Source organism: Morone saxatilis, unplaced genomic scaffold, assembly GCF_004916995.1.
Source record: "Morone saxatilis isolate NCDOM2014 unplaced genomic scaffold, NCSU_SB_2.0 Contig1, whole genome shotgun sequence".
Taxonomy (NCBI): domain Eukaryota; kingdom Metazoa; phylum Chordata; class Actinopteri; family Moronidae; genus Morone; species Morone saxatilis.
Window position 1 is genome coordinate 7,324,984 of NW_023339651.1, and position 23,022 is coordinate 7,348,005.

Below are 23,022 nucleotides of genomic sequence, written 5' to 3' on the forward strand. Positions count from 1 at the left end.
TGGTGGCGCTGCCTCATCTTTCAGCTCATCCCTCATACTTCATTTCATCTCTTGGTTTTGGATAAAGACTGTTCTCTATCCCACATCTGACAGTATTTTTCCCAGGTGCTGTCTGTCTCCTAGATCTTTCAGGTGTCAGGCACAACAAAGGTGTCACCCATTTATTTCTTCTTCTCAGTTTCTGTCATGTGTAATATGTTTTAAGACCCTCAAATGCAGACATCCAATCCAGATGGATGTTCCTCTTAAGATCAAACAGATTCATTTGACTGCCAGGCTGACAGACACATAAAAACACACACACATATCTGCTCATTTGTCTGTAAATAACTGGCTATATCGCTGTTGCTCTGCATTGATTTGTTTGTATGTGTGTTTTTTTTGTGCCCTTGCAGATGCGTCAGGGTGCGTTCCTGGTCAATACCGCGCGGGGAGGCCTGGTGGATGAGAAGGCCCTGGCCCAGGCATTGAAGGAGGGCAGGATACGTGGAGCCGCCTTGGACGTTCACGAGACGGAGCCCTTCACGTAAGTGTAGTCACACACACACACACACACACACAAAAAAACAGTCAGAGAGATGAACGCTTCACTTAGAGAAACAGATACAGACAAGGAAATAGATGGGTGTGCAGGAAGGGAAAGAAAGCAACAAATTACACAGACAAAGAGACAGAGAACCTTAAACAGCTGAAGAGAAACAATGGAAGACATGACGGGTTAAAGAGACCTCATACTCCTCCTAAAAGGCTCCTTTAGGGCCCTGCAGGTAATGGAATTCAGGAGATGAAGAGCCAGCTTTATTCACGTCAGAGGAAACAAAATACAGTTAAAGGCGCAGGTGGATGGCTGAGTGAGGAGAGGTGCAACAAAGAGTATATCCTTTCCTTCTTTAAGGTGTCTAGCCTAATGACTTACTTATATCAGGACACATTTGTAAAGAAAATGTGCTTAAAATCAGCTAAATGCTTCAAATTTAAACTTCCAACTCCTCTATAATGTATAATTTACCAAGATTGCTGTAGATCATCTTCAGTAAATATTCCATTTATATTGGAAAAAGTATTAAATTTAAGACCATAACAAGCTAGTACGTCAGACTGGAAATGCTACTGTAAACATTTAGTCATTTAGCGTAGATAATATTTATCTTTACTGCCAAAACATCGCCATCCTCCCCCTAATCTTGTTGTCCCATCACTGCATTGCAGCTTTGAGATACAATCTCCATTTCCATTTCCGAACGGCTTGACACACCTCTCAGTTTTCCACCTTTCTAAGAACCATGTTCCTCATCTCAGGGGGTAACTGGTGTTGATGTGTTGTTCACGCATCAGGGGCAGTTAGGGAGGTTTGGAGGCTGCTTGTTTCTGGCCGGCTGCTCGGCTGACTGGCTGCTTGAGAAGACTGAAACTCAGCCCGATGGAGCTGGAACTCATGCTCCACTGACCCGATATGTCAACAGGGGAGTGTTTCATAACACCGGCCTTCCATCCCACGCGACACGACACTGATTCAGGGCGCTGTTTAGGCATTACACTTCATGCGCACACACGCACACACACGCACACATACACAGACAGGTTAGGTGTTACAAGGGTAGAAGAAGAGGAGGAGATGGAGTTGGAGCTGATTTGTTTTTCAGCGCCACACGAGCGGGCAGAGACGAGAGAAAGGAAGTTTTGGGAAAGGAGGAAGAAGGTTGAGGCGTGTGTGAATAACAGGATCTGACATTTTTTCTCCCATCGGCCGTGTTTCCAGACAAATTGTACACAAACATTTGACGTTTTAGGAAAAAAATGGAATATTGCAATGTGAAACGAGTTGATGCACATGAATGGGCTTTCTGATTGCCCCAATAATGAATAACATCTGCCATATTTGATGCTCTTCACACAAAGCAGAAAACAAAGAAATGCCCATGGCAATATTTTAATGCACCAACTTGCACTCGCCATGCAAAAAATATAAGAAGTGATAGCACTACATGAACAGATATGATCTCAGTTTCAGAACTTCCAATGCCACAGTTAGTTACAAATGTAACTAATGTAAATAACTGTTGGTTTGTTCATTCTCAACCGATGTCAAACAATTGTCATGACACTTTTTTCATCCTGTGAGCATAAGATTTAAGATCCTCTCCAGACATGCTATAAGACATATAAAAATACATATAATATACTTTGGATAATCATTTGTGTCAGATATAGTATTTCCAGAAGAAAACTTCAATCAACTAGTTAAAAATAGTTTAAATTCCAATTCCAACTACCCCTTTTCCCCTTGTTGAAAAATGCTGGACACAAAATCACACTTATGTAAGGTGAATACTGGACCACAATTGGCTTCCAAAGTAGTTAGGATGTCAGAGAATCTTTCACCAAACTCATTCATCATTCTGCACGGGGAATGTCGATTTAATGGAGGGGGACTTTAAAATCCTCTTCAGAGGACAGAATGTACATCTCTAAACAGCTTTTCCCTCAGTGTCCCTCACCAGCTACTTCTCTTTTGTCTTCATTTGTCTTTTTTTTTTTCTTCCCCTCTGCGTCTCCAGTTTTGCTCAGGGCCCGCTGAAAGACGCTCCGAACCTGATCTGCACACCGCACACAGCCTGGTACAGTGAGCAGGCCTCTCTGGAGATGAGGGAGGCGGCCGCCACCGAGATCCGAAGAGCCATCACCGGTACGCGCAAATCTGACAAACGCAGCATTAAATCCTTCACCTACCTTCCACCGCTTTATATTCAGGCTCACTAACCGACCTCCCCCCAACCCCCACCCCCTCCGCCTCCGTCTGCTATGTGACCTGTTGCACGTCTTTTCTTTCCCAGATGTCACATTTCCACTTCAATAGGCCCTGGGCAGACTTTATTAAATCTGGACCTCTTAATAGATGTCATCATTAGCTCCCCGACGCAGAACAGAGCCCAGGGGTTGGCCCACCAGAAAACATCCAGATTGTTAAATGATCTTAATTTGCATTCGTGTACCCAAGCCTTAGACGTTTGTCAGTCTGAACTCATTAACACTTTGGCGTCGTCTGGTCACTCGCCCCCCCCCCCTAAAAAGTCACGTTCTCCATACAGTGTCTGATTGAGTGTGCTTCGCTGCTTTTTAACTCTGTGTGCTCGTGTGACAGGCCGTATCCCAGACAGCCTAAGAAACTGCGTCAACAAGGAGTTCTTCGTCACCACGGCACCATGGGCGGTTATGGATCAACCGGGCGTTCACCCTGAGCTCAACGGCGCCGCCTACAGGTAGGGACTGAACGTGCAGATGGCTAGCAAATGTCCCTCTTGCTGTTTCAGAAGATTTTTTAAAAGCTGCCCTGCATTTAAAAAACCGAAACATGTTTAGGATTGTATTTTAATATGTCAGTAAAATGTATTAATGTATTCTATACCCCTGTACCACCTTTGTTTTAACAAATTTCTTAACTTCCAAATGAGAGGATTCATGATAGATTAATGATAGAATATTGATAAAAGGTTATAAAAGTTTCTTTCTTGCTATGTTAATGAGGAAATTCTTACACCACCATGTTTATTCCATGTGTTTATTCCTCTATATTCACTGTTTTAAATGAATTCACTTCTCTGCTATAGATCCTAGTGCCCTGTCCCCTTACTAATGTTTCTCTGTAGTAGTAGAAAGGTAACTCTCTGCCCACCATGTCCCACTGTGGGCCCTTCCTGATCTCAGTATGTCCGCCTCCATGTGTTTCTTTCACGCAGCCATCTGAACCAAACTCTTCCAGCCGTAACAACCGGTGTCCCCCAAGACAAAATTAATGCCTAGATCAGGAGCAGGTAAATACAACCATCCGGGCCAACAGCCTCTTGTTTGGAGGTCCCGGATAAGACCCTCTCACCTGAGCTCACCTGATGTGTGTCACTTCTATAACCTTCCCCCCCTCCTCCCACCCACCCAGTACTCACCTGTTTGACTGAACACAGAGTAGAGATGGATGACAGCGAATGTGGGGGGTTTTGAGTGTCCCAGTAAGCATGACATAAAGCCATTCAGATGCAGTTTCATGCTTTGTGGTTTCCTTCTTATGGGGTTTTTTGGGCAAGTTCTGTTGGAGTCTCTGAACTTTATCGTCCTTTTTCCCCTCTCTGGTTGAATGGTGCCACTGACAGTGTGATCTTTTCCTCCCAGTTTTTGTTTTAATATAACGGCTCTTTTCCACAAAATAGTCCCAGGAACTAAACCAGTCCCCTTTGTGCTTCCACCCCATCCTAAGAACCATAAAGATTAGGCAAATTTTTACTGATAAAGGATTAAAAAAAGATTAAATCTTAACTTGAGATACAATTGTTTAGTTCTGAAAGAGTAATTTACCAAGTAAAAAAATGTCAAATATTCAATGGCCTCAGCTTCTTAACTCTGATGATTTGCTGCTTTTCTCTGTTTTAGATCATGTGGGCTGAATAACTTATTTTTATGAATTATGAATTGTTGGTCCAACAAAACAAGCAATTTGAAGTTGCCATCCTTGGCTCGTAAACAGTCCATTTCTGACAATTGAACATAAAATAATCAGTAGTTGCAGTGTGTTGTATTTACCTACATGCAACTGGGTTATATTTGAATGGATTTGGAAAATAAACAAAAATGAACTGCAAAATGGAAAAATTTAAACACCTGTTTGCAAAATTCCAGGATCTGCTGAGTGTACAAAACATATTGGAACAGTTAGCATAGCAATAAACAATTTTCATTATTGATTAAATCAGCCGATTATTTTCTCAATTAATTGTTTGGTCAATAAAAATGTTAAAAAAAAAAAACAGTTCATAGAAGTCTCAAAAACTGAAAATATTCACTTTTGGGAAGCTGATACCAGTATATCTTTTGTTTTTTCTAGAAAAAAAATCTAAACAATCAAAGGGCTACCTTAAAAGCAGGATCTTTTTTAAGTAGGTGCAAATACGGCTATAAAGTTACCTGAAAAAGTTCCTGTGGCAGAAAAGAGCCAGCGTAGTATCACTAAACATCAGCTTTGTCAGAGACTCCCATCTTTCACAGTGCGGGGAATGTGGGCTGGCCGACCCGTGAGTCCACTTTCAGGCCACTAACCTCTGACCTTCCCCCTCTTTCCCCCAGATACCCGCCGGGTGTAGTTGGAGTGGCTCCGGGTGGCATTCCGGGGGCGTTAGAGGGCATGGTGCCAGGTGGGGTGCCCATCGCCCACACCCTGCCCTCTGGTACACACCCCTCCCAGGCCCCGTCGCCCAACCAGCCCTCCAAACACGGCGAGACCAGAGAGCACCTCACCGAGCAATAGCAGCAGAAGGGATACGAACAGCAACATCTCATCTCGACCCGTCGACACTCAGAACCAACCAATCACAAAGCAACCGACCAACTGGGACCAAGAGACAGTGAAACAACACAAGCGGCTGCCTGTTCAATCAGTCAGCAACTGGGAACAAAAGGAGTGTTCCGGGGGAATTTGTACTTTTAACGTTATAGTTTTTACTCTCTGTCTCTTTGGGCTCAGTACCGACTTTACTCTTTGATGATTTTTTTGTTTTGTTTTTTCTTCTTCGGGACATGCCTATGATTGTGGACACAGAGTCCAGTGTTTTTAGTGCTCCGGGATTACCCGATGAGACTCTGTCCAGCCCCCCCAACTTACAACTCAGAGCTCATGGGAAACGTAGGCCCACATCTCAACCCACCAACGGGCGAACAAGAGAAAAAACTTTGGCAACATGTGCTACTGGACCTTACCCTCCCCACCCAAACTCCCTCCTGACCCCCTCCCCCTGCCTCTCCTCCACCCAGCTCCAACCCTCCTTATGTAACTAATGTGTGTTGTTTAGGCCCCTCATTATGCCTCAGAAGAGAATTATTAATTTTTTCTTTCGATCTTTAGTGTGAATGAACTAAAATGGATTATTGACTTATATATATTTATCATTCGTCAAATAAAAAGGAAAAGATTGCTCATCAGTTATAGTAATCTTGAGTGGGTTTTAACCCTTTCCTGGCAATAATACATTCAGTATGACGGCTGTCACAGTTGCAGTTACAGGATTTCGCCACATGAGGGCACTTCTACACAGTGTGAGGGATTTCTTCTGCCGCCTGTGACCATTGGAAACCACAAGTTGCTCCAATATATTTTGAGTGATTATTTTTGTAAGCTGTCAGCAGTAAACACTACACAAACATTCACTTTATACATTGATTGTAGCTGAATTTTGAAGTTATATGGATTTAGAGGGAGCTGCCAGCTAAATATTGAACTTTTTCTCTTTAGTTATTACGAGTTGGTGATGTGTCCGTGTGACTGTGATATGTGAAGAAGGAAACATTTTTTATAATCATAAAAAAAAAATAATGATAATGAAGTTTGTGTGACTGCATCCGACTCTTCTGTTGACATTTTCTGATGACAGCCAATGGACGACCGATCTCATCTTGGTGGCAGCAGCGTACAGATTGTGACCCCCTCCCCCTTCGCTTCTTTGAGCACATTTCACACTGAAGACAGGAAAGGGTTAAAGCAAACTTCATTTCTTAATGACTCAGGAAAACACTTTTTTGCAGATATTGTTTATTCCCAGAATTTTGTCTTTGAGAAAAAAAGAAAAAAAAGATAAGACTAATATCTGGTTAGTCTGGATATTTTCTCCTCCCTCATCCTCTCCATTGTGGTATTTTTATATACAAGGCGCATCCCACGTTTTTTGGTGTTAAAGAGTTTTGAAGAGTCCTGTTAGATTTGTATTGCCTAGTTAAATGTTCCTATAACCATAGTCCTATGTGATCCACCCTCTCTCTTCTCTCCTTCTTATATTTTCTTTGTTCTATTGAAGGCCAGGTTCTTTGGGGCATCCTGTACTCTGTAAGAGCAATAGCAGAAACTCCTACTTAGTGTCCCAACAATAGCAGAAGAGGCAGCCAGCAGTATGTTTTTGTTTTTAGTGTGAGTATTTGTATTTGTTTCTTGTACAAGGTGAACATTTAGCATTCAGTGCAGTTCAAATAAAAGATACGATTCTGAGAACCAGCTGTCTGTACCAACACTTTTTGTCCTGTTATGTTGTATCAGCAGAGCAGTGTGTTTCATTTTCTGACGCTACCTTCCTTTTTCTGTAACCTTACGTGATGTGTGTTATCCTTAGTTTTATTTTTTACCATAGGGCGGCGCCAGAGTAAAAACAACTCCTGATAAAAATAAATGTGACAGCAATAAACCCATAAAAATAAACCAAATTGAAGCTAAAAGTTTAAAATGTGAGCTCTCAGGGGTAAAAGGTAACCTTGCTAGGCTGTTTGATACCATTACAGCTTTCTTACAATGGAGAGAGCAGCTCTGTGTTGCGGTTTTGAATCACAGGATGCTCCCAAGGGGGTGATGACAGAAATACAAATGTGTGACTTTGGCCTAATTCTTCCAAAACCGCCATGTATCTGTAGCTCTTTTCAAAACAGGCTTCAACTTCGCACTTCAGAGGGATCCATCCTGCTGCGATATGGACTATATTTAGACGGTGTGAGTTTTATTGACTGGGTCCGAACATGCAAATCAAATGTTAAAACATTACCATCCAGCATCACTCTCTGTGTGTGTGAACAGGCTGTGGTTTTACTCATCCAAACATCACAAAAACGAGAAATTCGAAAGAAAAAAACAACAAAGAAGATGCAAGTGAGTCAAATTTAATATTAATGCACTCTATAGAAAGAGGCAGAGTGTTTGGTTTTCTCTTTTCCCCACCAGCATCACCACCACCCACTCTAACATGACAATGAGCTACTAAATCACACGTAAAAATGTCAGTAAACTTGTACGTCCTTTTTCCCCTCCCCTCACAGAATGTAGGTATAATCTGTGCAAAATAAAATACTTCAAGACTGAATGGATCAAACAGAACACAGATAAAACGGGGCCAAACAAAAAGGGATCGCCTCCGCGCGCTAACTCTCCTAAACAAATAAATAAATCCAACATCAGAAGGGGGTTTGCAGAGGGATCAGCGTTCAGGAAAACAGGTGCTCTTTAAACCTTTAACATACACACACACACACACAGATTAGCATCCTCTCAGTTTTAAGCAAAATTTCTGTCAGGCAATTCTGTAAATGAAATTTCTCATCTAGTGCAGCTTCGGGATTTCCTTAAATAGAGTATATTTTCCTACATGTCCTACTATTTCTCTCAGGTTGAGATAATTACTTTGATAACAAATAAGGAGAAATCTGCGTATAGGAAGGCAAACTAAGTGGACTTGATGTGCTTTCATAGGAGCAGTAATCAGGATTCTGTTTGTTGGTGCTGGTTTTTTTTCTATCACAGAGCTCACAGAACACATGCATTATTACAAGTTAAAGATTTACATTTTGGAGAAAGGAAAAAAAAAAAAAGAAATGTAGATAGTAAGGTACTCTCTCAGAGCCTACAGTGTCCAGTCTTTTAAGAGCTCCTTTTTTCTTCTCCACCTCCGCTCGCTCACTCATCTTCGTCCTCCTCTTCCTCGCCGTCGGACAGAGAGGCACAGGGGCGGATCTGGCGATATCTGTCCAACCACTTCTCCACCATCTGGGTGACCAGGGGGTGGTTACGGCGGCGGGAGCTCTTCTGCATGGCTGCCAGCATGCCTCCTTCTGTCACGCAGCAGTCCAGCCATTCCCTCAGCAGCTTCTCCTGCTGCTCCTCGTTGCCCATCTGAGTCGCACAAACATGCAGTTACTTGTTAAGGATGCAAAAATGGGACGTGTTTAAGATGAAGCTCCCGGTGACCACAGTTATGTATCACAAACATGAAGTGCATTCTGGAAGCAATTTGTGGTAACTGGACACCACAAGCTGCACATGATGCTCATCATTTTTTTTAGCCCAATTTTTTTTGTAAAAAGACAAAAAAAAAGCATACTGGTTTTGAATGGTTTTCAGATTTTATGTCCTCATGTATACTGCGCTTTCTCCTGCATGTACAAAGCAACTACTATGACTAACACAGCTCATAAATTATTAAAGTAATATGTCATACCTGGTAAAACGGGGAAAAAATGTGAACAAGCTAATTATTAGAGGTCCTTTTAGTATGCAAGTTTAAAGAAGTGTGAGTTTTTATCTTAATATAAAAATCTAAAACAAATTCCCAAACTTTTGTTTTTGAAAATAGAAAACAAAGATGTAATTTCTAGCTGTATATCACAGTACCTCTTGTGCAGACAGGAAGTGAATGTGCAGCAGCTTCCTCTCGCTGTCCACCAGCGGCAAGAAAGTGACCGTGACATCGTCGTCAGTATTGAGGTTGGCGCCCGCACCCCGATTGTCGTAGCCGTCGTTCTCCATGGCCACCAGGGCCGAGAAGTGTCCCCGCGTGTAGCCCAGGGCGATGGGGCTCTTCCAGCAGAAACTCTGCTCCCATAACAGCGGCAGGTACACTCCTAAAAAACACACAAAGCAAGTCAGACCAGCTGGGAGTTACTGTAGGCCTCGACACTCGAGCCACCTGGGCGGAACAGGCCCTGCAGCTGTACTCTCAAATTGCAGTGCGTGTGAATGTCAGTCGAGGCCAAGCACCATCTCAAATCTGACCTGACATCAGAAGTGGCTGCGTTTCAGCCGACTGAAAACAACTGGCCCATTGTGAGCAGAGGGCAGCTCTGCGGTGCAGCCTTGGAGCCCTGTTTCTTCGGGAGTACACATTCCCTCCAACGTCTGCCTGGCTGACTTCCTGCTCCAAACGCACACACTACCGCTCACCACACACTTAGTGTGCAATGTAGACTGTAGAAGCTATGGCTCCCGTTCTAAACATACTGGAGTTATTCTCTGGTTATGATGACCTGCCAGACAGCACCCTGATTTGAAGGGATGTGTGCTGAGTCAGCAGAGGATAAAGATATTCTGTGTTACATAGCGACTAAGCACCCCAACTGTGCTCCCTCTTGTTTTGACACAACTCCAGCTCATTTCTGCCAAGTTATGAAGAGACTCAAGGACCTTATTTCATGTTGTAGGTGTACAGTGTTAACTCCATGATAGAATGAATGGCTTTTATAAAGACACAGTCAGTACACTGTGTGAACCCATGTGACTTAGAGGGTCTGTTCATCCTGAATGACCTCTAGAGGTGTTTAACTATGCAGATAGTTTTTAATTTGATTTGCCCAGCTTTTGAGATATTTGTCTCTGAGAATTCTGCATCCACTCCAATCCAATGGAGGTCAGTGGAATTGCATGTTACGGGCTGGGAGCACTGGAAAAATACTTGTCAACACATCTAATGGGCACTATTTCTTCAGCAGAAAGCAGTTCCAATGAAAACTGTTTCCAGAGAAGGTCTGTGGACAGCAAATAAAGTCAAGCTGGAGGTAATGCCACAAGAGGTAAGAGAGAAAACATGTCTATGTGTAACTACGCTTAAAAAAAAAAGAAAAAATAAAGAAAATCACTTAAAATTTTAATATTTGCAGGGTCCTTATATAAATGACCATTAAATTCTCCCAGGTTTATCCAGTTGCTGCCTCACCTTGAAAACGAGTGTATCCTAACGTTTCCCCACGGAAACTTTTGTAGTATTTCACTCCGTAGACTATGATCGGTCTTCGAAGAATGTGTGCGAGAACAAAAATGTGGGTCTGCTCCAGGCTGGCCCCGGGCTGAGTGGAGGAAAAAGAGAAAACAAAGAAAAACGACACATCATACAGTAGTTGTAATTTCATGGACTTCCCCCAATTGTACATTGAATATTAATAGAACTAAAAATAGTGAAGAGGGCTGAGACTGCCAAGTACTGGGATCATATTGCAAAACAGAGTGTCCTGCACACTGTGAACCTGCAATGCTGCAGCTTTTCAATACGTCTGCCACCCGCTCTCCCTCAGTTGTACTTGAATAAGCAGAAAGCAGACTGCGGAACTGCTTTTAAATGCACTACAGCCACAATGATATTTCATGTTAAAAAAAAAAAGAGGGCTTCAAAGTCATCCACACTTATTGGATGGGATATAAAAACGCTGATCTCATCCTTTGGATCTCATCTCTCCATCACTGTCAACCCTCTGACGGGGTTATCACATGGTAGCTTTTTTTCTGCGTTTGTTTATGCTGCCGGTGGAGTGGCTCTCTGAGCTAAATGCCTGTAATCCCAAGGTCACATGTTGGGAAGGAGTGCTGCTTCAGCAGACGTGCCAGCCAAGCAGATGAGCTGTCTGTCAATCTACAACGCCATCTTAGGGGGATCTATAATAATTGCTCATGTCGTCCCCGTCATTCGCACATACGATCCCTCTTCACCGGTGCTACTCTCCCCAACTGTGTCTCCCACTCAGTTCAATGCAACTCAATCCCATTCACTCTGTTGGAATGGAGGTTAATGAGCAACACCCCAAAAGAAGAGCTGATACTGTACATACTGGGTATCAAATTGCTTTCACCATTTTGTGCATTTATGAGCATGTGTATTTGTGAGTGTGTTGACAGTGGAAGATTTGTGCAGCTACAACTTGGTGTCCATATTTAGACCTTCTACCTCACAGTGTGGATTCATAGTTTGAGTAGTTAAGTATTTATGAAGATCATACAGTTTAAATATGTCTCTCCGTCTCTCACTTATTGTCTGTATGTTCCAAAGCAAGCTGGACTTTTTGGTCTGTCCATTTTAACGCTTTAACACATTTATTTGGCAAAATTGCAGTGAAAGGACATAATACAAATGTAAATTAATATCCACAATTAAACTAAAACATGGCCACAGCTGGTGTGAACCTACAGCAAGTTAAATGCACACTGTAGAGTTTTTGACCAAGCAATGTTTGATGAGCAGATCCCTGTTTTGTTTGTATCTCACACCCTCCACAAATGCAAATGTACAGTACACATACACCAATAATCAACATTATGACCACTGACAGAGTCTGTTAGATACACACTCTTGCCGGCTGCAGTGGAGAAAAAAAAACTACATTGTGTTTTGTTGAGAAATACTGTATATAAAAATATTGCTTGTTTATAAGAAAAATCCACAGGGTGCCTCTAACCAGGAGGAGGATTTTCTTGTTTGCCGTTTTTCTCCCCCAACAGCAACAAAACAATAAAGGAGACGGTACAAAGTTTGTTCTTTTTGTGCAACAGATGAGGAGTATACATTTCTAAATGTGTGCCAGGCAGTTTAATGATCTTCTAAAACAAGTCACAGTCACTAAATAATTAACTTGGTGCCATTTCTATTATTGGCCAACATGTGAATTTCCCACAACCAAAAACACACATCCTTTTGGTCATAAACCTGCCTTTTTTTCCTATTAGAATGCATCACATTTATATATTGCATTTTCTAAGTACTTCTATAGGTTCAGCACTACTTCTATTCCCTCACCCTTTTACAAAAAGCCCAAACACACTGTACCAGGCCATTTTCTGTCTTTCAGTTGATAGTGAACTACTGGAAGGAAGTGAGTAAACCAGAAGGAACTTCATAATTACCTGGCTGGCCAAAGACAGGATGAACGCCCAGTCCTCCTGCCACTGCTCCTCTCTCAGGGAGAAATGCAAACCAAAACTCTGCGAGTACCATGACTCCCACTCCTTCCAGCGTGTGTAAAACCTAAAAGAAAAAGCTACATATTAGACTATCATTTGAATTCAATTTCACACTACTGCCACTCTGCTTATAAAGCAGTCATTTATTTATATGCACTGTTGTTTATTTATCCTTCTACAGTGTATCTCAACAACCAGATTTTTCTGAAGTAGTGCACGGAGGACAAACATTTAACATTCACGAAACAGTATTTGATGTAAAAATCAACCTGCTGTAATATAAAGTACAGGTAAGACATGAAAGAGATGCTTTCTCTTTAATAAGTAATCAAACATCCTGTATTTGACTATGTGAGGGAAGTATGTAAATATCCTGAGGTAATGCTTCTACACTGAGCCTCCAAGTCAAATTACCCAAAGCACCACACTCCAGCAGGCATGACTGCACTGGCAGTCCACTGGCTGCTGACAACTAAGAAACCTTCTTTTACATTTTTACTCAGGAGAAACATATCTATTAAATTAAGTACAACTTCAGAATTTAGGAATCTGAAAGCCAGAAAGACTTAAGACTCTTTGATGATCAAATTATTAAAAAAAAAAAAAAAATCAATGTTCACCTTGACTTAACTGCAGCATTTATGTGAGGAAGACATTTTTAATGTTCCAAATCGTGTTTGGGGTGGAAGCTGTTTCAGCCCAGCCTTCAGTTTTAGGGCTTTATTTCCTACAAAAATCTAGGTCGACCTGCTCCCCCTTTCTTTTTATGGAGATGACATACAGCTCTATTTTAAAAGATGAGGACTGAGCAAGTTCTGTGGAAACTCAAACTCAAGTTGGATGTTGATTATGATAGAAGTCAGCTCATTCAAGTAACTTAAAGCCAAGTGCATCAAATTGCTGTAAAGTTCCAAACCACTTTGGATAGATGGTGTTTAGCACCAAATACATTACAGTATTTCAGCTAATTTAAATGTTTTCTAGATTTACGTGACCATAGTGGCTCTGTGTAGTGTTTGTTTGTTGTAGTGTCTCACCAGTGGGAGCAGTCATGCAGGCTGTCATGGAGGGTCTTGCGGAGAACAGAGTCCTTGTCGTAGATGCCCCAGGTGGCCTGTAGAACAGAGTCCAACAGACAGTCTCCGGCTGTGCGGTTCCACAAGGCATACAGACGACTGTCCAGGCGTGTGCCCAGCTCTAGAGACCAGTTGATGACAGGAGATTCCTCTTCCAACTCTATATACAAACAGACAAAATGCATGAGTCGTGAGGGCACCAAAAGGACAGGTTCTATAAAAGTCGCTCTGTGTGTTCTGTTTTTGTCCAACTTCGCAGTGAAAAAAACAAGGGGGAACTTCTCCAAGGGAGACAGGAAGATGATTTTTAAGTTTAAACATTTTAGATGAGAAAAACATGACAGGGGTTGAACTTCCTGTCTCTTCCTCTGCTGACCAATGAGTAAACAAGACTGGGTTTATGAGAACAAGCAGAATTAAAAAGAGGATGAAAAAAAAAGCTGAAAAGCTGATCGTCCTTAATCTGTTCACAAAAACTCAGCATGGGATGCAGAGATGCTGTGTTGAGTGTTTCAGACATGCAACTGCTGCAGCTGGTCGGTATGGAAACAAATTAAGAGTCGCATAACCTGCTTTTCAGCATTTTTATGTCCTTGTGTAGTATTATTAAACATACCTTTACTGTTTCCTCAGCTACTTTCTATGCAAAAACCAAAAACCTCTCCCCAGTAACCCAGTTTATGAAGGCTTAAATAGGTCACAAGACTCCTCTGGTACAGTCAGTAAAACACACCAACGCAAATCTATGTTCACAAGCATTCACACACAGAGTGCAGTCCTGGGAACGTATCATTGGTTAAGTGTATGAGGGAGGGAAACCAGTGAGCTCAATTAACCTAATTAGAGAGGGTATAGACGATGAACCAGGAGGTGGTGAGCTGGCTGGAGACGGAAAAGCAGATGTTGGTTTTTAGACACAAGTCAGAGGCAGATGATGAATCACAGGTAACCAAAAGCCAGCTGGACTAAAATAAATGCAGAGTGGGGATACGTGCAGATACCAGATATGAACATGAAAAATCTCGAGTACCTTTCTGCACATCTCGATCTAAAACTTCATCAAACAGCTTCTCTTGGACAGCAGGCGGCAAGTCCTCTATATCTGCAAAGACACACGGGAAAGATATTATGTTTTCGTGCTCATTATAAACCAATGGTACACAATACAGAGGGCAACACAAACGCTACAGTAATGACACACAGAGGGGATGTTCTTTGCAATTCCATTCATTGGCTGACATTTTGTCAATGGCACACTGTAAACGCAAGCTCTGTACAACATGTTGTGTTTCTGTGTGTATTGAACTGTGCACACACAAAGCCAGAACACTGGTGGCTATTCTCTGGCTCAATAGTGAATGGCAGTGGCTTTGTCTGAAAGAGAGAGGCAGAAACAGAGGGAGAGCATCCTGCAGCTGGCCTCGGGCCAAATTCTGTCTGCAAAGAAATACTTGGCATAACATGGAAAAAAAAAAAATCAGATCTATCAGTGAAGCCTGCATAATATTTTATCCCAGCGGCACTGGCAGCTCTGAATCAGAATACATGTCATTTCAGTGAAGACACAGGGACGGGACACTGCTGCACAATGAGGATAGCTGACATTCCTTGACTTTTCCAGTGAGGAAGGAAAAAAAAAAATATTCAAAGGTTCCCCCACGGAAATTCTGTACATTTATACTGTTTAGGGGGAAATTCTACAAATGCGCATGACATTTAAGCATTAATATGAGCTGAAAAATTTCTATTTTTTTTTCATTCTACCCTTGCAGAGTAAATGTATCCTGACAATTGTTGAGACTGCTTTTAATCTGAGGTGTTTATTGGGGCGGAGCTCAGTGGAGACCAATAAAGCTACATTTAATTTAGGGATAAACAGAAAATGTTAGATTACACATGCAGGGGAGTAAGTGATGTGACCATCGAGATATTGCACGTACCTGCAGGCAGGGTGAAGGTGACCAGGTCAGTGAGGAAGTAACAGGCAAAGTCTCCCTTGCGTTGGTGTAGTGATGCTGCAATTTCCCTGCGGATCTGCTCCGTCAGTTCAGGACACACCATGGAGGGGATGCACTTAGCTGCCTGCTGGCTCACCTAAAATACATACACACAGATTAGTCGGTAATTAGAAGTGTCTCCACATCAGTGTTTTGATACTGACATTTTGACTTGAATTGGATTAGTGTATTTCCTTCATTTGGACATAAAAACGGTCATGTATTCATATTATAACTGTTACAATAATACAATTATGTTGTATGTTATGTGTAGAATTATCCCTCAGCCCTCCTATTTAGATACACTCAGTTACCAATTCATTAAGAATACCTAGCCAAAAATAATTAAGACTAATATTATTACTAATAATATATTTTTAAAAACTCATTACTGCAATAAATACTAACCTACTAACCTAAGGTTAATGTTAAAAAGAGGTGTCCTTTCTGAAGTTGTATTTTGTAGTTTTCTTTTTTTCCAATTTAGTCTAACCTCATTGATATAAATGGCATACCTAATAAAGTGGCAACTGGGTGTAGATAAAAACTAAAATACAATACTGTACATGTATGCATTTGTTATATTGAGAATGAATTGTGCCATACGCAGTAAAGAGGCCACCTTTCACTTCCAACCTGAGTGACTTCACAGTGCAGCTCTCTGTGCCTTTCCTAAGCATTGGTTGCCGCCCTTGCAAACCACATCATCTCTGTGTCATCAGGTCCATTAGGAACCAGTGACAGGACTGCAGCCAGGCTAATCCTCCACCTAATCCTCAAAGTGCACTTCTGCTGTAATTATGGGCATTACAGGCCTCTGCTATATATCGCCTACTCTGGTACAGAACAATTATAGACTGACGTGGTTGATGAGTACAGAATGGCATCAAAATTGCAGCAACACTTCAGACGTTTTTCAGACTTTGAATATACTGCACTACTTTAAAAGGAAGCCACAAGATTACTGGTAGTTACCTATTTCTTTTTATAACACCGTAATCTTCAAATTTTGTTGGAGGAAAATTTACAAACTGACTCCACTGTTGATTCTGCAGTTTGCTGCATTCACGTGAAAAAAATGTGTGTGTACAGAGGGACAACCTGTCGAATAAACTCAGTGTATTTTTGGGTCAACCTGCTCAAAGAAGATGGTGTAGTAGACAAACAAAATCCATCAGGACGCCTACCTCTGTGAGCAGGATAGCTAACATGTCCTGCCTCTGGAAGCGGATGGCCAGATGGACCAGGGTGAAGCCTACATCAAACGCAGAGGACCGGTTGAGGAGCTGCACCTCGTCAGCAGTGAGCTGCCGGGCGATGTCCCCGCCGGATGATTTGTAGGCTTCTATTGCCGCCAGGTCTCCCTCCACCACGCCTGCAGCCGGGGGAGGAAGAAGGAAGGTCAGAAAATAGGACACAAACGTTGGCACTGAAACATAAAATTTGAGTGCCTCAATATACAGTCGCCTTTCCAGGAATTCATGCACAGAGGCTATTGAAGTTAGCCAGAGGTGACACAGAAGGAAGAAGGAACAGTGCTGTTCAGAAAAGCAAGCAATTCCCATTCAACAGCTAACACAACTTCAAGTACACCACACGGCACATAAACTCTCAGTTTATTAGGTACAACATCAACGAGGGAAAACTAAATTAGAAAAACTGTATAACCACTTTCACTCAACAGCACTTCACAATACAACCTCAAAATTGGAACCATGAAGTTTTGGACTCAACACTCTCTATAAAAACAATTTCACCAAAAATAGAACATCCATAACCTTCATGCACGCTGTATTTATTACAGGGCTGTTGCATTAGGCCGCATTGGTTTAAGCTAATGTAGTGCATGTGAATCTACCATGCCAAATACTAGTGTTCCTTGTATAAAAACATCTGCAAAGAAAATAAATTAATGTAGGAAGACATGGGAATCCTTTTAAAACAGGCCTAGTCTTTGTAAATGGATTAGACTGGCTTTTGGTGCAGTTCCAACCCCATGTCCTTGCTTGTAATAGAAGCAAGATGTAACAGACAGTTTACCATGTTCAACGTCTGTGCTAATAAATCATACTGTTATCAGTCACAACCAATTAATATTAAAATCTGGGAGGAATTTATATAACAAATTCAACTAGAGGAAAAGAATTCAGAGTGAGCAGAGCTCTTTAGCTCTTGACGTCAATCCACAATTCAGATGACCTCTAGATGTAGCCACTAGCTAACCCAGTGTGAGAACAGTTATCACACTGTCAGGCTACTGCATAGCAGAACAGACACAGCAGTGTAGCTTATAATGCAGAGCTATCAGAGTACTGTGTCAAACAGAGGACAGTCTGTGCAGATTAGCGTCCACCCCCTCCTTTGGACCTAGTAGTCTCAACATCTGGTATGAGTGAAATGAGTGGCAGCTAGGTACCACGCTGCACACTGAAGCGCTGGCTAATTTTAATAGACTGGCTTATGAGAGGATGTTGCCCAAGGACAGTTACCTTGACAGAATCTGAACTGGAACGTGCCAAGAACACCCAGTCTCCTTTTGCACATGCTGGGCGAACAGAGATCCGTAAATAGATGCTCAATTGATTTTGGCAGCAGTCTAGTTAATGCCATGCTTGAGACCTCGTAAAAAAAAAGTGAAGAATGTGGCGACCTGTTTTGCAGTGTATGAATATAGGTCACACAATAATTTGCTGGGTCAGAACTGTCATGATGGAAACAAGACCTAAACCTGTGCCCGAGTCAACATTAAGTATGCTTGACTCTGCTGCTGATGTGCAAAAAACACCCTGATGATGTACACAGTTAAACTCCAGCCAGGATCTTTGTTGTCACACTGCTCTCTCTCTCTTCTTCCTTGTTGTCTGTCTGCCTCCATACTGTGCTATCAATAAGGGCAAAATGAAATGGTGGAATTACTCACAACTGGACAAAAAGGCAATTTGTAGACAGTGGGTAATAACAAGAACATCAAATTAAATACTGACCTCACTCTTTGCCAAACAAAAATGTGAAATAGGAGGTAATGTTCTAAAGATATAGTTTGATTGACAGTCGTTCGTGTAACCTGGTCAGCAATTTCATCTTCAGGATCACCTTAACCCTGTATTTGCAGCATGTGCAGCTGTCATTCATTATGACATCATTTCTGATACTCTTACTAACTGCCACAATAGTATACTATGGAGATTAGTACATACTTTAAAGTATTAATACATTGTGTGGAATTAGGACACATTTTGAACATTTTACCAACAACCCATTATGCCGGGATCGGTCTATACAATATCAGCCCCAAAATGACCTTAACCCTGAACATCAGGCATGACAATTTGTTGTTCCGTCTCATGGAGTATGTAATGATTGAACCAATTTTGCAAGTACGATTCCTCGTGAGGCCCCTGGAAAAACTAGCATGTCAGAATGTTTTGTCTTTGTCTTCAGATTTGACAACATTTACTGCATAACGTCCCTGTAGTTTGTTTATGGTCCCTCCTGTCAGATCAGTTTTGCACATCGTGCAGGTCGTAACAACCAAGTTCACAGCAAGACCACAGTGACCTATTGTAATCTGACGTAGTGGCCCTCTGGACAGACATTAATGTTGTGTTTTTGTTCGAACTAATAATATAACTGACATTGCCAAACTTTATAGCCCAGAAAGAGTTTCTCTAAACTGACATTACCATTTTTGGCAGAATTTTATAGTCATGGGTGGCTTTTTTTTTTTTAGCCTCAGATAAAAAGATCTGCCAGATGTGGTCAATTACGTGAAAGCAAACACAGGATCACACTAGTCACATAAACTGTACATAACATAAGCAACTATAAGCCTAACATGTTTAAAACAGACAAACACGATCTGCGACTGCAAGACTCGCCGGGTGATATTTTTCAGTGAAACAAAAGAACAATATTACACAAACAGAGTCGCTTCCTTTTGTGGGAAAGTAGTATCGGCAGATTTTGGCCGAAACACAGACCACTGAAAAAACAGTCGAGCAGAAATGTGTGGAAACAGTAGAGCAAAGTGAGATCAAGTTGTGAGACCTGAGGAAGTGCTTGGCTTGGCCATAATGTGCAGCTCAACTCAGGCACTTCCTCCATTGACAAACACTTTGAAGAGCTCAACTGTCACATGAGCAACATAACTGAAAAAAAGTCAGCATACATTGTATGAACAAAAACAAAAGGCCCAACATGAAACAGGCTGTATATGTCTGTGTCAGGTAGATGTAGGACAAAGATGAGTCATGTTCTCTATTCCACAACAACAAGCTGGAGAGGACAGTCAGTGCAAAGGTCAAGTGAACACAGATCATGTGCTGCCTTCGTGCAATTTTGCTTTTTTTGTTGTTGTGTTCATGTCTTGTCAGGGCTATTTTTGCCTCCTGGAGGCCCCTGGTCAGCACATAAGCGCCACTGTTTACAGGGTCTGTTGACTGCGAGCCAGGAGAGTCTCTGGTCCACCGGCTCCGCTCTCACTGCGCTGCCCAGACGGCCCATTCATCCCCACCGGCTGGGAAGCACTCACACCCTCTCAGTTTCTCAAAGACACTCTCAGTGGCATAGCAAGGGCAGCTAGGGGTTCAGTGACGAGTTGGATCCAATTCCTACTAGCCATTTAGTGACACATCTTTATTATGCTGCCATTCAGTATCATTTATGCTTTGTTGATGATGAAGTATCATCTCACTACAGCAGATATTTTCCACCTGAAAGCACTACTATGTGAAATTAAACCCCTCTCGCGGAGCTTGCCAAGCTCATGTTTAGCAAAATTCCTGTTGTACTACAATATGTGGAGTCTAAACAAGGAGACAATTCGAGCACACCAGTATGTAGCCTTGGCCTTCGCGCCATCTGCACTGTAATAAGATAAAACTAAAGGTTTTGCCATCGGGACAAAAACAATCCAACGGTGGCCTCTGACTGGAGCACTGCGCTTTGTCATCACTGAGCATGACATCATGGAAGGAAACAAAAAGCTGGTGTGACAATAGAAGGGTTGTTACAAGGAAGATAATGGGACAACCGTATAGATTCTTTGTACAACGGAGTCTCTTCAGGGAACCACACAGGGAAAGGAGGGAAAAAGTACTTTCACACATAAATCAGCATCAGGGATACTCGATTTGTAATCATTACTATGGAACACACAGGAGATACAAGAAGCCAAGAATGTAAAAAAAAAAAAAGCATGCTTCTATTTATTATAATTATTGACTAATTCATTGATTTTTTGATTTTTTTATCTTTTTTTTATTTATTTAGTGATGGACAATTTAATCTAGAAAATGCCAAAAATGTGTGAATAATAACAACACAAGTTCCCAGAGCATCCAAAATGAAAAGCTTGTTCTATCCAACCTACGGTCCAAAACCCATAAATCTATTTTGTTTACAATGATGAGACAAGGAGCAAATCCTCACATTTTGCACAGGCAGGAATAATATGTTTGGCATTTTCCCTACAAACGGCTTAACTGATTATCAAAATTGACGATCAATTTTTCTGTGGATTTACTAATAACTTAATCACTTTAGCCCTTGTAATAATGTATAAACACTCACCAGCACACGCGTTGAGGAACAGCCAGTCTGTTTTCCTCATCCGGTTTCTAATCTGCTTTAGCTTCTTGAAGTCGACCTCTTGCTCCTCTTTGCTGCTCATGGCTCCAGCTGCGAGCTCTATCCTCTGGAAGTCCATTTTGACATTGTCTTCCCTCTTGGGCATAGGAGGGGACCTTCTTTGGCCCTGACCTCCACTGCAACTGCTCCTCCATCGAGCCCGATCCTGCTCATTGATCGTGGGTGTGGGCTCTGCGGACTCTGCGAGCTCTATGGCTTCCTGGTTGTTGGGCTTGGGGTGGTCGCACACCACACACTTTGTAGTTTTGGGCCAGTTCTGGTAAGTGCAAGCTGCGCATGTCCAGTGCTGCTGATGGGTGTTGAGTCTGTTTCTGTCATTGTACTCCTCACAGGTGTCCACGGGGGAGTGGAGAGCAGGACGGCAGCCTGCATTGGAGCCTGAAGTCTGGGGGGACTCAGTGGGGCTGCTGGTCCTCGGGCGCTGACACAGGCACTGTGTGCAACGGATGGCCCGGGGCCAGTTAAGGTAGGTGCATATCTGGCAGGACCACTTATTGGCAATTTCAGCGATGCTGGCTGACCTGACTCTTGGCCTAGCACTGGAGTCAGGGCAGATCAGGAGGCTGCTGCCACTCTCAGTTCTGGGAGGGTCCCACTCCAGACTGGGGTCCAGATCAGGGCTGTTCTTGTAAGGTTCCTCTGTGATGATGGGGCCCCTCGACCTGTGCGCGCGGCACATAGTGCACTTGACTGCAGATGGCCAGTTTTCATAGGTGCAGTAGTCACAGACCCACTTCACCTTCTGTTCCGTCATCGTGGATCACTTTGGATGGTCAAACTGTGGTGATAGATCTAGTTAGACGCGAGGCATAAACACAGCTTTGTAAATCACAGTGAAGGTCAGTAAATATGCTACACTTTTTATTGTATTGTGATTTAGATACCTAAATCAAATGAAGAGATTTGATAGTATATGCTCCATCAGTTTGTTAACTAACTTACATCTGGTCGAGTATCAATGACTCTAGCAGCCTGAGATTGTGTTGTGATTGAAACACTAAAATTGCCTCCCAGCTGTCTCTTATCATAACAGTATTGACCCTGTGTTTTTTTCCCCTGACGGGTGGTTTTATTGCGTTACAATGCAATAATGTCCCAGTGTTTAGTGTTAGCTGACTAGCCTGGGCAAGCTAACCACCTAGCACACACAGCTACCGTCTACTCCAACAGCTGACGAACATTTAACAGGACTTACAACCACCAAACATGACATTAAACGCAATATTTAAGGAAAACATATCAATCTCTTACCGTTTCGCGGATGCGCTCGTTTCTCAAGTGCTGCTGAAAACCACAACAAACCCTTCTTGTACAGCCCCCCCCCACCCTCCCCTCCTCCTACTCTGTCAAACCTTTCCCAATCCGAGTTATTTCGACCCCTTTGGTCTCTCACATGTTTACCTTCGTGGACACATTAACCCCTCGTAGAATAACCCACACCTTGGCAAAGCCTCTGCGGTCCTTGAATCATGGTATAAATCAGCGTCACTCCATGGTTTACATTGCCTCCGTGTTGTTTAATGGCGGCGACAGTGAGACAAATGAGTAGCAGAGCCAAAATAAACGCTTGCTTGCCGTCGTCACCAATCATCTGGCTCAGCGCTCGATGCGATTGGTTAAGGGGGCTGTGCTGTGTTGCCTTCAGAGCCTGTCGGAATTCTCACCACCTGCTACGACGGAAGCTTTATGAGATGTTTAAAGGGATTGGGAGATTTTATAACATGGGGTAGAATTAAGTTTATATTATATTGCAGACATATTTTCTCTTATTGTTGAGCTTTTTTTT

At 42.3% G+C, this 23,022-nt stretch overlaps 2 protein-coding genes across 6 annotated transcripts in view; one reads left to right on the forward strand and one right to left on the reverse strand.

Moving 5' to 3' along the window:
* Positions 1-7,024, forward strand: part of ctbp2l (C-terminal binding protein 2, like) — a 46,401-nt gene extending 39,377 nt beyond the window's left edge. The window contains exons 6-9 of the mRNA XM_035669359.1: positions 396-526; positions 2,559-2,686; positions 3,143-3,260; positions 5,113-7,024. Of these exons, the coding sequence (XP_035525252.1) occupies positions 396-526; positions 2,559-2,686; positions 3,143-3,260; positions 5,113-5,293 (558 nt within the window). The 3' untranslated portion in view covers positions 5,294-7,024. The remainder of the gene's footprint in view (positions 1-395; positions 527-2,558; positions 2,687-3,142; positions 3,261-5,112) is intronic.
* Positions 7,025-7,659: 635 nt separating this feature from the next.
* On the reverse strand, positions 7,660-22,826 carry zranb1a (zinc finger, RAN-binding domain containing 1a). Of its 5 annotated transcripts, none has more exons than XM_035658262.1 (10): positions 22,638-22,826; positions 21,159-22,014; positions 16,775-16,962; positions 15,531-15,684; positions 14,621-14,692; positions 13,552-13,750; positions 12,458-12,578; positions 10,503-10,632; positions 9,185-9,414; positions 7,660-8,686 (listed from the first exon to the last, which is right to left on the reverse strand). In XM_035658262.1, the coding sequence occupies exons 2-10, from the start codon at positions 21,988-21,990 to the stop codon at positions 8,471-8,473; spliced, it is 2,142 nt and encodes a 713-aa protein (XP_035514155.1). In that variant the 5' UTR covers positions 21,991-22,014; positions 22,638-22,826; the 3' UTR covers positions 7,660-8,470. The 5 variants fall into 5 exon arrangements, with proteins under 5 accessions (XP_035514155.1, XP_035514162.1, XP_035514139.1 ...); XM_035658269.1 differs by having other exon boundaries at positions 21,159-22,028; XM_035658246.1 differs by having other exon boundaries at positions 22,488-22,826.
* Between the last annotated feature and the right edge of the window lie 196 nt (positions 22,827-23,022).